The sequence below is a fragment of the Melospiza melodia genome, chromosome Z (assembly GCF_035770615.1).
Source record: "Melospiza melodia melodia isolate bMelMel2 chromosome Z, bMelMel2.pri, whole genome shotgun sequence".
In the NCBI taxonomy this organism is placed as follows: Eukaryota; Metazoa; Chordata; class Aves; order Passeriformes; family Passerellidae; genus Melospiza; species Melospiza melodia.
In genome coordinates, this window is record NC_086226.1 from 72,649,016 (window position 1) to 72,663,111 (window position 14,096).

At 44.2% G+C, this 14,096-nt stretch overlaps 1 protein-coding gene across 1 annotated transcript; it reads left to right on the top strand.

Annotated features, from left to right (window-relative positions):
- Positions 1 to 4,687: 4,687 nt before the first annotated feature.
- Positions 4,688 to 13,359, top strand: PPIC (peptidylprolyl isomerase C). Its single transcript, XM_063180819.1, has 5 exons — positions 4,688 to 4,811; positions 8,595 to 8,708; positions 9,204 to 9,297; positions 10,982 to 11,166; positions 12,376 to 13,359. Exons 1-5 carry the CDS (start codon positions 4,713 to 4,715, stop codon positions 12,502 to 12,504), a joined length of 621 nt encoding a protein of 206 aa, XP_063036889.1. The 5' UTR covers positions 4,688 to 4,712; the 3' UTR covers positions 12,505 to 13,359.
- The last annotated feature ends 737 nt before the right edge of the window (positions 13,360 to 14,096 follow it).

Consider the following 14,096-nt stretch of genomic DNA (forward strand, 5'->3'; position numbering starts at 1 on the left):
CAAACACCAACATTTTTATTGAGGGAGAGTGAAAGGGAACTCTTGGGAGTACTGTGACTTGAGAGTGTCATTCAGCATACCTACAGACACTCTGTATAACGGAGTATTAAATTAAGGAGGCTCCCAGACAGACCATCTTTTTTGTGTCTTCCTAGTTCCTTGCTCATTCTTCTGCACCTCCTGGTTTGAATCAATGTACTACTCTGACTGAATTGCTCTGAGACAATACAGTCTCATCAGCCAGCCTTGGTCTTCTTTCAAACCCAAAATCTGGAATTAGCCTTGGTTCCACCTTTTTCCTTATTTCTTCACACATTCACCTGGTGAATGCGTTTGAGGTAACAAAAATGTTCTGTCCCGTGCATGTCAAACTTAAAAATACTTCAAATTAAAAGATTAAAAGGTCTAAGTTAGATATTAAGAAAATTCTTTATGGTGGGGGTGGTGAGGCACTGGAGCAGGCTGCCCAGAGAAGCTGTGGCTGCCCTGTCCCTGGAAGAGCTCACAGCTAGGCTGGATGGGCTCTGAGCAGCCTGGTCTAGTGAAAGGGGTACCTGCTGATGGCAAGAGAGTTGGAATTGGATGATCTTTAAGGTTCCTTCCAACTCAAATCATTCTGGGATTCTATGATTCTCTAAAGAGAGATGGAAATGGTAAGTTTACACCTCCTGGATTTTAACTATTGAGACTTATGTGATTAGATACATATGTAGACTGAAAATGTTTCTGTCGCTATTAGACAGAATCCTTAACTATCTAATGGTTAATTGTCTAATGATTTTATAAAGCAATACAGGTTTTTTAAAGTTTATATCCAACTACTGGAACAAACTAGTAAGCCTTTGTTATATTTCTGCAGTAAATCTTAATGCCATAGTTAGTTGAGGACCATTGCTATGTGTTTGCAGCACAAGGAAGGCAGCTGAATCATAATATTAAATTCTCAGTACCTTATCTAACTGGCAGAGAATATAAACACACATGCAGTTTACTCTGAGTAAACTCACATACTAACATACCTGCTGAAAATGCATTGACATGTCGTTATCAATGCAAAGTATATATCATATGAGACATATGTTTCCTTTTGGGCCTGCTTTGATATTTAAAGGATATTATTGTGCAATATTTGCTCATTAGCAATGGGATCAGAGAAGTGCCATAACCACCTACACCCACATGTACTAGTTTTGGTTTACTAAAATGAACAGATCTAAATAGTTACAGGACAAATGTCTTGAACCATGCCCTGAAGCCCCAAGCCCCTAGTGCTGACGGCAGCCCCTGGGGGCAGGGCTTTGGTAAAACCCTCAGTTGTACAAAATGCCAGCACATAGGTCAGATGTCAAAGTCAAGCCCTAGATTAGTCCAGATTGCTCTTTGACTCAGGAACTACAAGTATGTTTTACACCTCTTGAGGAAAAAGGATCTATTTGTGTCAGTCACCAATTAAGCAAGATGATAATTTGGTGCTTCTGCTCATGTGCTATGTAAGGCAGAAGCTGTAACCACGCCCTTTGCTGTGCCCACAAAATTAATTTTTACTGTAGTCGCCTGATGAGAAATCTCATTACACTCAGATACACTTGGGCAGTCAGCATGTGGGCAGAATGGAAAAGAGCAGAAAAGTTACATCCCCTGTGAAAGACAGTCTGTGATCACCCCACAGATCCCAAAGTGAGCATCAGGGTATCCTATGTTTTGGATTGGATGAGCAATGAATGTTGAAGGGGATGTTTCCAGTGTACCAGCGTTTGTTTCAGAGAAGCCTTGCCGTACATGAACCAGATGCCTGACAAATGTCTACATGAGAGAACATGTTCCACAAGCATGCCTGAACCCTTCAAGTGTTGTAGGCATTTTGGTCAGCTGCACAAGCCACCTGAAAACACACAGCAGAGACATTGTCTGCTCATGGACAAGTGCATCCCTTGCTGCCCAAAACCAGCTGGACAGCCAGGCCCAGAGAGTGGAGGCGAATGGAGTTACAGCCAGCTCCTGGCCACTCACAAGTGCTGATCCCCAGGGCTCAGTGCTGGGGACAACCCTGTGTAAAGTCTTTATCCATGATCTGGATGGGGGGATCAAGTGCACCCTGTGTCAGTTTGCAGATGACACTAAGTTGGGTAGCAGTGTTGATTGCTGGAAGGCTCTGCAGAGGGATCTGGACAGGCTGGATTGATGGGCTGAAGCCACGATTATGAGGTTTAACAGAGGAAATGCCAGGTCCTGCACTTTGGTCACAACAACCCAAAGAAAGCAGTGGTACAGGCTGGGGGCAGAGAGGCTGTAAAGTGACCCAGAAGAAAAGGACCTGGGTGTGCTGGCCAACAGAGGCTGAACATGAGCCAGCTGTGCCCAGGTGGCCAAAAAGGCCAATGATATCCTAGTCTGTATCAAAAATGGTGTGGCCAGCACGACCAAGAAAGAGATTGTCACCCTGTATTGAGCACTGGTGAGGCCACCTCAAAATCTGGGTTAAATTTTTGGTCCCTCACTACAAGGAAGATGTTGAAGTGCTGAAGTGAGTCCAGAGAAGGTCAACAAAGGTGGGGAACAGTCTGTTGCTTAGGTCTGATGAGGAGCAGCTAAGGGAGCTGGGGATGTTCAGCCTGGAGAAAATGGTAACCAGGGGGACACGTGATCACTCTTTACAATACCCTGAAAGGAGAATGTAGTGAGGAGGTTAGCCTCTTTCTTGTAAGTAGAAAGCCTTAGGACAAGAGGAAATATCCCTAAACTGTGCCAGTGGAGGTTTCAGTTGGATATTATGAAAAATTCCTCCATGAAAAGGGCTGTTAAGCACTGAACAGGCTATGCAGGGAAGTGATAGAATCACCAGATCTGGAGGTATTTAAAAGACATGTAGATGTGGTGCTTAAGGACATGGTTAAGTGCTGGGCTTGGTGATGCTGGGTTATGAGTCTGTGACTATTGTCTGTACTTCTTGCCAGCTGAGGCGCGGTCTCAAGCTGAGGGGTTTGGCAGACATGCAGCGCACGTGCGTGGTGCAGAGCACACACTCCCTTGGGCACTGCACCTGAGCTCTGGGCTGCCTTTGCAATGGAAGTGCCTTTGTCTGTGGAAGTGCTGTGCCATACACCCAGAACCACAGTGCTGCTGGGTTTAAGCCTGAGCGTGTTTACATAAGCCACTGACAGCTTCCTGCTTGCAGTCCATTGGCATCCATTTCAACTTTCATATGCTGGCAGCTGACAGGCCACAAAATTTCAGTGTGCTACAATTTACACATTTTCTAGGGACTGCCGCAGCAACACCATTTGAAACAGGTCCTGAATACAAATGATTTTTTAGCACATAATGGCTTGGGAGAAATGTTTGTGTTTGATGAATTCCTTCAGCACTTCTGTTTATTGTCCAAAGCCAGAGGTGTGAGCTGACAAGCAGCGCACCACCACAGCTAACACAAATGAACCCAAAAGTACTACAGGTGCCTCACAGGCTCCTGTAGTTTCTAGCACATTAAATACAGCAAATACGAAGGACGAACGACTCACTCCCAAAATCACAGAATCAGAGAACTGCTGAGGTTGGAAGGGACCACAAGGTTGTCATGTGGGTTGTCCTAGAGCACACAGCACGGATTGAGCCCAGATAGTTCTTCAGTATTTCCAGTAAAGGAGACTCTGCAGTCTCTCTGGACAATCTGTTCCAATGTGCAGTCACCTGCACAGCGAAGAAGTTCCCGCTTGTAATCAGGGGGACCATCCTGTGTATCAGTTTCTGCCTGCTGCCTCTTATCCTGTTTCTGGGCACCACCAGGCAGAGCCTGGTCCATCCTCCTGACACCTTCCCTTCCGATACTCATAGACATTGCTGTGGTCCCATCTCAGTCATCCTTTCTCCACGCTGAGCAGGCCCAGCTCTCTCTGCCTTTCCTCATAAGAGACATGCTCCAGTCCTTTTCTTGCCCTGTGCTGGACCCACTCCGGGAGCTCCACACTTCCCTTATGCTAAGGAACCCAGAAATGGACAGAGCACTCCAGATGAGTCTTCAGCAGGGCTGAGGAGCACCATCACCTCCCTACACCTGCTGGCAACACCCTTTGGAATGCAGCCCAGGATACCATTAGCCTTTCCCTCAAGGGCACACTGCTGGCTCAATCTCTCAAGCGTTTACTGCTTTTGGCTACTTCACCCACCCATGGGAGCCTGCTGGGCCCACAGCCCGGCCGAAGCCGAAGGCTGTGCCCCTCTCCGGTATCGCACTTCCCGCCAGGCGAGGCCGGCCCGGCGGACGGCACCCGGCTCCCCGCCGCCCATCACAGGGGGCAGCACCCGCCCCAGATCCAGCCAGGGCGCCGGGCCCGTCCTGGGAGCGCCGGGACCGGAGCTCAGCCCCGGCGGATCACCACCCCGGCCGGGATGGTGACGGCTTCTCCAGGATGGGTGACCGATCCCTGGCATGCGTGACCGCTTCCTGGGATGGGTGATCGCTCCCTGGCATGGGTGGCTATTCCCCGGGCATGGATGATGGCTCCTCAGGATGGATGACCCCTCCCTGGGATGGGTGGCCTCTCCTCTGGATGGGTGGCCTTTCCCCGGGATGGCTGGCCGTTCCCGGGACTGCTGGCCTTTCTGCGGGATGGATGGCCGCTCCCTGGGGCGGGCAGCCGCTGCCGGGAGCCCCCCGCCCCGGCGGGAGGAGCCGCCCTTCCCCGGCGCAGGCGCCGCAGCGCTCGGCCGGCGCCATGGCCCGCGGGGCGCTGCTCGGCGCCGTGGCCTGTCTGTGCTTCCTGGCCCCCGTGGCCGACGCCTTCAAGAGGAGGGGACCCAGCGTGACAGCCAAGGTGACTCTCGCCCGCCGCCGGGAAGCCTCGGTTCGGGTCGGGCGGGTCCGGGATATCCCGCGGCCGTGGCGGCGTGCCGGGGCAGCCGGCCGGCCTCTGCCCTGGCAGCTCCGCAGCCGGCCCCGCGCCGCGCCCCGGGCACACAGGGCTTGGCCTAACGCCAGAGCTTCGCCGTCTTATTGGGTTTTCTTGGTTGGTTGGTTGGTTTTTAACCCCTTTGGGCATGCCGCCTTTCAGTAGGCACTGGCACGTCGCGGAGTTCGGGCCAGCAGAGCCTCCCTCTGCCTTGCAGAAGTGTAAACTTTTAAATTCGTCACCCCTCCAGCGCTGCTGCAGCCTCTGCTGTTGCCAGGGCAGTTTGTGGCTGCTGGTGCTGCCAGGCTGCCCCGAGCGGGCCGGGGTTTGACTGCTCTGGGGCTCGTCTGTGCCATGGTTTTATTAATTTCTCCTCTCTGCTGAAACTCTGGAGAGGATCCAACGGGGCGCTACTGAGTTATCAGGGGAGGGCAGCGTGTCTTTTGCCGGCGGAGCTGGCTTGTTCAGTCTGGGGAAGGAATGGCTGAGAAAGGGCCTTATCAATGTCAATGAGTATGTTGAGGGGAGGGTGCCAAGAGGATGGACCAGGCTCCGCTCGGTGGTGACCAGCTGGTACCCAGCAAGTTCCACCTGAATATGAAGAGGAACTTCTTTATTGTGCGGGGCACAAAAGTGACTGAGCACTGGAACAGATTGCCCAGAGAGGCTGTGGAGTTTCCCTCACAGGAGATATCCAAGAACCAGCTGGACGCAGTTCTCTGCCCTGAAGAGAATTGGTGGCCCTGGTTGAATGGGGAGGTTGGGTCAGATTGCAGTGGCACTGCCCAGGAGATGGACTGTGGGCTGTGGGGCTGGCTGGCGGGATAGGGAGGCACCTAACTACTGCAGCGTGACAGCATCTCTTTCCAAAAAGTGTTTGTTTGGTGCAGGAGGTGGGATGTTTAGTCCAGCTTTGGAATTCTGTGTTTCAACCCCCAAGTGTTTTTCCACCTGTAGTCAGGAGAGAGTGTGCCCGTGCTGGGAAAGACACCTACACTCCTGAAAGTGTGACCGGGAGCAGCAGGGGCTGTTTGCTGGACTGCTTGCTCTAGCATGGCTTCAGTATCCTAAGCCATGGACTGTGCCTTTATCTCTGTGCTTCATTGCCTCTCTTGTCTGCAGCTGCTTACAGTTTCATTGCCATGGACTTCTGGACCACAGATTTGATTTTTTTTGGGGGGGAGAAGGGTAAATTTGACCATCAAATAATCTTCTGGAAATACATTCCTATTTAATTATGCATAAAGTACTTTCCTTCTTCATTTCTTTTGCCTGGGCCATAATGTTATGCTTTTCTCTGACTGCTGTGGCACTTAAAGAATTGTATTGCCAATTTTTTGTGTCCTAGGCAGTGGTAACTTTACAGAGCTCATCAAATCACACCAGTTTTCTCTCTTCCAGTTTAAGTAGCTTTCTGTAACCTTTCTTCATATAAAAGATATTCCATACCCGTTGGGCATCTGTTCTGCCCATTTTTTTACATTTTTTTAGGTTGGTTTTATCATTCTGCAGTAGAGAGGCCAAAATTACATGCAGCACTCAGGGTGTGAACTCACAGTACAGATGTAGCTATGCCCATCTCTTTACTGTATCCATTTTAATTATTTCTAGTATTTCTATTTCTTTTCCTTCTCTGACCTTCACAAGCCCAAAGCCAAACCTTTCACTGAACTACTCAGGATGATTCCAGATGTATTTTGGCCCCCTTATTGTGGCTTTACACCACAAACAGTAATTTTGCATTTATGAGGTTATTACATTAGCTGGTCTTTAAGAATCATGAGATCTTCCTTTCAAAGTCACTTTAGTTTCCTTAAATAATTGAATGCTCTTGTCCATTTTTTCAGTTAGATGTACAGCATCTTGTGTAAATTATATGTGAATCTTTTTATGAGAACCAGCCACTCTTAGTGGTGTGTTCTTTTTTCATTTCAGTCTTGAAGTGCTTAACTGCAGATTGTAAATACGATTAAATATTTATAAAAGTATTAATAAGACCGAAAATTTATAATATTTATTTTGTTTCAGAGCGTTTGGGGAAGAATTCGGCCAGATGTTTTTTGAGATTTAAAAATACTGTATCAACCAGCTGACAAGAGTCTCCACGCCCACTGAATTTCCAGGGAACCTGTGGAAATACACTCATGAGAACATGGCTTTTCTATGCAGAAATAGTGTCTAGGGCTACCAGATATTTCCATACTTGATTTTGTGGCTAAAATATGCAGAGATACGTTTTTAAAAGTGCTGGGTTTGTTGCTCTAGGCAAGCAGCAGTGCCACGTATGAAGCCTTGTGGCTGTGCTAGGCTTGCAGCGTATGGCGAACTTGTCTCCTTGTGCTGTCAGCAAAGTGTATGATGTTCGTGCTCTGTGGGGTGATCGTTTGGTAGCCTTGGTCTTGTTACTTATATGTGCCCATGTGTTTCAGGCAGTCCTACTAGAACAACATTTCCAGGCAAAATAGACAGCCAAAGGTTTTAGAAAACGTAGGAAGGCAGTGCCCCTTACCTAGATAACCCTGGCGGCACAATTCAGAGAGACTTGTTTGTAGAACCGTTAAAAAGTTAGTGAGAGTGCGCTGTTAATGCTTGGGGAGCCACACATCTGAGAAGCATGTTACTCAGTGCCAAGTGTCAAGGAAATGAATGAGGTGTATCAAAAGGAATTTTATTTCCTTTATAGCGCTTTTATAGTGTTAGCCAAAAGTTCAACAGTCAAAACCACATAGAAGATCAAGAAATGGTAGAAATGTTCAGTAGGAGAGCGTGAAAGAGGCATTCACATTGGAGAGACTGTGGTCATTTATTATCATTATTGGACTAATTTCTTAGCATTACAGACAAGTAATACTTGGTTGAGTGCCACAAGGAACAGCAAATACCACATCATAGGAGTACACATTGCTGTTTCCTAGAAGTTGTAATAGCCTTTATGTAACTTTTTCAGAACTTCAACACGCCTCATTTCCTGACAGCTGTTCCTATTTTCAGTAATTATTGGAACATTTTTGCACATTCAAATATGCATTCATAGATTCATTATAATGTCTTGTAACTCATTTGTCTTTTTGAAGTTGCTTTTCAGTGACATATACATTGAAGATTTAGGCAATCAGCTGAATAATCTGGCCTGGTTATTTCTCTGCTAGTTTTGGATTCATGTTTAGAAAGGCAACTGCTTGCTTGAGCCAAAGGATTTTCTTCCCACTGTTTGTCAATTCAATGGAATTTAGGCTTTTGTGTATACGTACTGATACCTAAAGCAGTGAAGATTATGAGTGGATAGCAAATGGTCATTTGTGGGGAGTGTCAGTACTATAGTTCCTTGTTATTTCCCCCATATGGGAATAGAATTGTTGTTCTTCCTTACTTTCATATTTAATTTTTCCATTCAGCTTTAAAGGCTTACATGTTTGGGAAAAATCATCTTGAACACTGTCTTCAAACTTGAGATACAGCAGTCTCACTGAGCCATTAAAAGTAGTAAGAATCAAAACATAAAGTCACCATATCTCAAACAGTTTTCTGCATAACCTGATTTTGGTGGCTTTGAAAGGATTTCTCTGAAACAGCACCCTTAGGAATTGCAGGATACTATTACTACAGACCAGCCAGAAGTAATTTCTTACCACCTTTCTCTTTGAAAAGCTTGGTTGTTTGCTGTGCTCACATCTATATCACTTTTGTTCCCTTCACAAAAATATTCAGGTGTTCTTTGATGTGAAGATCGGAGACAAAGATGTTGGCAGAATTGTAATTGGATTGTTTGGAAAAGTTGTCCCAAAGACCGTGGAGAACTTCATTGCGTTGGCAACTGGAGAAGTACGTTTGTGGTTTTCTTCCGCTGTGTACTCAGGTTTGGCTTGGGAAAGCAGTGTGTGTTTAATGCTGTTTCAGTTGTGAATTGTCAGTCTTCATTCACTGGAGCCTGTGCACAAGTGCTGTCCCCAGGGATGTGCACTAGTGTGTGTCTTCTCAGGTCCTTGGTTTGCAAGATGTAATTGTGAGATGCTGGAAATGAGCACCTCAATCTGTACCTGCCTTGCAGATCTAGCATGTGGAGTTACATGTGGTCAGATACAGACAATAAAGTCAAATAAAGACAATGGCTTTGATCACCTGAATAAATACCTTCTTTGTGGCAGTGCAGTTTAGATGTTTTTTACCTGCACCTCATTTTTATGTGTTTCTAGACAGTATTATATCCCTTGGTGGTATATTCTGTGAAACCTAGCTGTTCACAACTTGTGTACTTCCTATGATTTTATATAGAACTGGATGTTACATTCATTTAAAGAATTATTTCATTTTTCTTAGAGAGGATACGGATACAAAGGAAGTAAATTTCATCGTGTGATCAAAGACTTCATGATTCAAGGAGGAGACTTTACAGCTGGAGATGGATCAGGAGGTAACATACTTAGTATCTTCCAGGTTCCCTTTTCTTTGTTCAAATGTCTGCTGAAAGTGTGGGCAAACCAGCATATAGCTTCATGGTTTCTGCTCAGATAAATGAAAAAACCCCAAACCAGCCCACATTTGGTTTAGAGCTCCTAGTACTTTTCCAAGTGTCTTGTAGCCTAAGCTGCAGCTATTTGGATTATCTGATTTATAAGTATGTGTAGCTCTTCCTTTGTCCTCAATTTTTGCAGATAGCTCTTTTCTGTCTGTGACTTGTCCCCATTCAAGAGGCATGGCTTTGCGTGCTGGGCTGGAGCCACGTGACCAGCTGAGCTGCTCCTACAACTTACCGTCTCCAAAAGATGGATGTCTCCACCCTTCCCCTGCTCTGGCTTTGTGACAGCGCTCCTTCCCTGAGGCACTCACTGATTGCATGTATAGGTGAACCAATTCAAGTCATCCAGCAGAAGTCTAATCCGTGATGAAACAGTGAAAGCGCGTAGAGGGAAGGCAGGTAGGGAAGGAGGAGGCTGTCCTCTCTGCCCTCAGCTCAGTCTGTTCTGAGGAACCTCTGAAATGTGCTGTGAGAAGGAATTTCTTAACAGGGAGAGAGAAAGAAACTAGAAGATGAGGGTCATGCCCTCTCCCTGTTTTTCTCTTACTAAAACTGAAACCATAAACTTGCTGGTGCTGTGAGTCCTGGCTTGTGTGTATCACTTCTCCCTCCTGAGCCTCCAGAAGAACAGTTCAGTACACTCAGGGGGCAATGCCAGCACAGCATCTCTTGCACTACACTCACTCTGGCTGCAGATTTCTTCTCTTCCTTTAGATGCACATTCTTGACATGCTACAATTTGAACTGTCTGCATGAACTGTTAGTGATTTCCCTGCTGGGATAGAATGGAAACATTCATTCCTTGTCATAGCAGTCACCAATGGGGATGACCATAATACCAAAGACATAGTTTTAGCATTAAAGGTAGGCAGCAATTATTTGCTTGCTGATGTTGTTTATTGGGATAGCATCTGGTGGTGTTGGAAAAAGTGTCCCCATTGTGCTAGGCACTGGACAAGCAAAGAGTGAGACAGACAGCCTTCTCTTTTCAGAGTGATGGTGGTTTAACCATGACTGATGTGTTTTTTTCTCTGAACTGTTTTAAAAACATCAGAATCTTTATGTCGTGGTTGTACACATACACACCAAATATTTTAGTCTAACTTCCATTTGGTCTTCATATGCTTGTAAACATGCCTAAAGTGATTTCTTAGCATAAGGGAAAGGTTTAAATACTGAAATTGACAAAAAACCATTATTTTGTGACAATTACATCTTATTGTTGGTGGCCATAAGTATGTACTTTAATTTGCTCAACAGGATGAAGTATACTATTATTCAGTGGTGTCTGTAAACCAGACCTTTGAAGGTATTCAGCGTGCTTAAATTCAAGGGATAAAGCATCATCAGCTTTGACTGTTCCTTCCTTATGTGTGGTGGTTTAGCTTACCTTTACACAAAAAATGATTTTAGTTATGGAGTTGCTGGTGGTTTAACAGTGATGCTGCTGTGTTTACTCAAACAGTGAATCTTCAAGTCCTGAATTCATACTTCATTTTCCCCATTTTTGAACAAAAAAGCAGCTTTTTTTTTTCTTATTTATTTTTTTAAAGTCTGCTTTCTTATTTTTTTGTCATAGGAAGAAGCATCTATGGAGAAAGATTTCCTGATGAGAACTTCAAGCTCAAACACTATGGAATTGGATGGGTTAGCATGGCTAATTCTGGGCCAGACACCAATGGATCCCAGTTCTTCATCAGTGTGACAAAGCCTTCCTGGTTAGATGGAAAACACGTAGTATTTGGCAAAGTCCTTGATGGAATGGTAAGTTTAAAGTAGTGGTTGATCTGGACAAATTGTGCCCATTATACCCCCGTTACCCCTGTTCAGAGACAGTTCGTTATTCATCTAATATGTACATGGTAGGAAATGATTGTGAGGAGCTCCAGCTGGACAATTTAGAACTGAAATACCAGAAATGGAAACCTGTACCTTGCTTTTGGCTTTCACTGCCCTTATTTCAGACTGCTAAGCACTGAAGTCAACACTTTGCAAATTACACCTTTGCAAATTACAAGTGAAGAGAGTTCAGTTCCTCCTTTCAGTAACACTGTTTTCTACAGGCTAAAATAAAATTTTGTAGTGCATGGTAGTTATGGGTAACACTTTTCACTGTTAAGGGTTTTTAGAAACATGTGAATGTAAAGCAGGCAAACGCATACTGATCAAATTTTCAGCTAAAAAATTATGTTTTCAAGTGATTATACTTTTATTAGTCTGGTTCTCCTTACAAATTATTTCTTTTTAATCTGTGTTTTGAAATTATTGGGGAAAATATGAGCTGCTGGACTTTGAGGAGTTTGAAAACTTCATCAGAATACTTGGCCCTCACTCCCATATTCATACTGAATTCCATTTTCATGATCTACAGTAGTAGCTGTAAATTTTTGAGAAGCTAATTAGACTTAAGTTTCAGTTTAGTCAGATTAATGGATAAATATAAAAAGCAAGTTGTCAATATACGTAAATTAATTTTGTCCTTTAAAAATACTGGTACCACACTAACAATCTATATGTGTGTGTTATGTGCTAAAGGTAAAAGCAGTAACCAGATTTCTGGAAGTGCAGTTATGCTGTACAATTAGAAAAATAATCATGCTTGCCTTTTGTGATCTCTGGATTCACTTTTTGCTCATAGGCCACAGATATAATCCTGTATGTGCCAGCTTAATCAGCTGAATGTACATTTTTAGTTACGCCTTCAAAATGTTTTTGTTGGCTGAAGGATTTTCTAGGAGGGCAAACAGCCTTCCCTGTGCTTCTGTCAACTGTGTTTGATTTACAGAGTGGCACAACTGCTAATATAGAAAGAAAAGGATATGGGAAGTTGGCAGGGTAAAGGACTTTGTTCACAAACTGGTTAATAAGCAATGATGTTAGGTGCACTTTTTTATTTCTGTGGCACCAGACCTCAGCCACTGAGTTTCTTTGGCTAAACTGAACCTTTCTGTTTGTTCTTTTTTTGTTTGACAGTCTGTGGTGCACTCGATAGAACTCCAGCAGACAGATGAACATGATCGGCCCCTTCAAGACTGTGTGATTGTGAACAGTGGCAAAATAGCTGTGAAGGAACCATTTGTAGTTGAAGTTGGTGACTGGTGAGAGCAATAGTCAGAATGAAAAGTACAACTTAATCACTTGTCTTTAATGCTGGTTTTTGACCAATCTCACTGATCCACCAAGTTTTCTCCTCAAAACAGCTGAGGTTACATTTAGGCAGTACTTATCATTTGCCAAATACAGAAGGGATATGACTATTTCTATAATAACTTGTTGGAGCTGCCACTCCTTGAAATTCAAGACATATCCCACCAAATTCTAGATCTTGCATAAAAAGTCTTTAATGAAAAATTATAGCAGGAATTCTATTTTTCCAGGGTTTAAAATACATTAATTTTGTTCTGTTTGGAAATTTTAGCAATATTTGTTTTTGTCTTTTCAACTGAAAATATTTACTGTAACACTACCAGCAGTTCTAAAAACTTAAAAAAAAAAAAAGGTAAAATATAGAAGTGTTTTGAATAAATAAACTTTGCTTTCAGATAAATACTTGAGAGCATTTTTTACTCCAGCCCCCAAACTTTTTTTCACCTCAATTGATTCCACATTATATGCAGGGGGTCTTGCTTTTCAGGAGATAAGGTTGTAAGGTTAGAGCAGAGATGGTAAATTTTCCTAATCTAAACATGTCAGTCCCTTCTGTCTTTCAGAAAACCACAGTATTGAGATACCATTCTGTGATCAAGAACAAGCAGCTTTTCTGTCTTATTATTAAATAAGGTAGTCTGTTAGAAACTGATTAAAACAGAAGAATTCTTGTTTTGGTGAATTTTGTAACAATTAATGTTACTTATTTAAAGCTCAAACACTTTTTCTTTATGTTTTGCTGTAAGTTTGAGAACTTTGGGTTCATTTTTTTTGTGATGCTTCATAAATAAATAACTCTTAAGCTTACAACTGGTAGCTTTCAGAGGAGGTCAGTGTAGGGTAACACTTAAGAGACACCTATATTAAGTTCAGTGCAGATATGTGGATTTTTTCGTTTTGAGTTGACTGTTTTAGGACTCGAGGTGGAAGAGGCAGTGCCAAGATCCGATGAAGGGCTCATCCACCTGTAACACAGGCAGGCAGCACACTACTCCTCTTTGAAGTGACTCATTTCCTGAAGGGTGTCCTGAAGGAGCTCTGAGGTGTATCCAGAGCCAAAGTGATTCAGGGCAGAAGAGACTGCTACAGCACAGAGCTTGTAGCTACCTATTGGCATTCCACTCAAAAGGAAACAGGAAAAAACTGTCGGCAGGGATTTACCCTAGGTTCTCCTGACATATCATTTGCTGTTAGAGGATGCTCCTGCTGGTTCTTCATCCACAGCCCTGGGGCCTCTCCTGAAGATAAATACTGACGCTCCTTTTCAGAGACCTGTGAAAGGATTACTGTTCTCTGCAAACAGAACTGGAGGAGAGCTTGGCAAGGGCCTCTAAATTTGTCTAGGGCTAGGCAATCAGATTTCCATTTTGCCTCTGATCACTTTTCTTTCTAATAGCTGTTTAAAGTAAAATTCTCTGAAAAGCAGCTCTGGGAGCAGGGTTAGCAAGCAGGAGTGAGAATGCCTCAGTCTGCCAGTAGCTGAAAGCTCTCCTGGAGGCTGAGCTTACAGACCTCATAAAGATACGGTACCTGAACAAGTGCTGCAG

What these genes read in the sequence shown, in the direction of transcription:
- PPIC (XM_063180819.1), top strand. Translation starts at nt 4,713, where the DNA reads ATGGCCCGCGGGGCGCTGCTCGGCGCCGTGGCCTGTCTGTGCTTCCTG. An exon ending in TTGCGTTGGCAACTGGAGAA is followed by an intron (nt 8,709 to 9,203) that starts GTACGTTTGTGG and finishes CATTTTTCTTAG; the next exon opens with AGAGGATACGGATACAAAGG. An exon ending in GCAAAGTCCTTGATGGAATG is followed by an intron (nt 11,167 to 12,375) that starts GTAAGTTTAAAG and finishes TTTGTTTGACAG; the next exon opens with TCTGTGGTGCACTCGATAGA.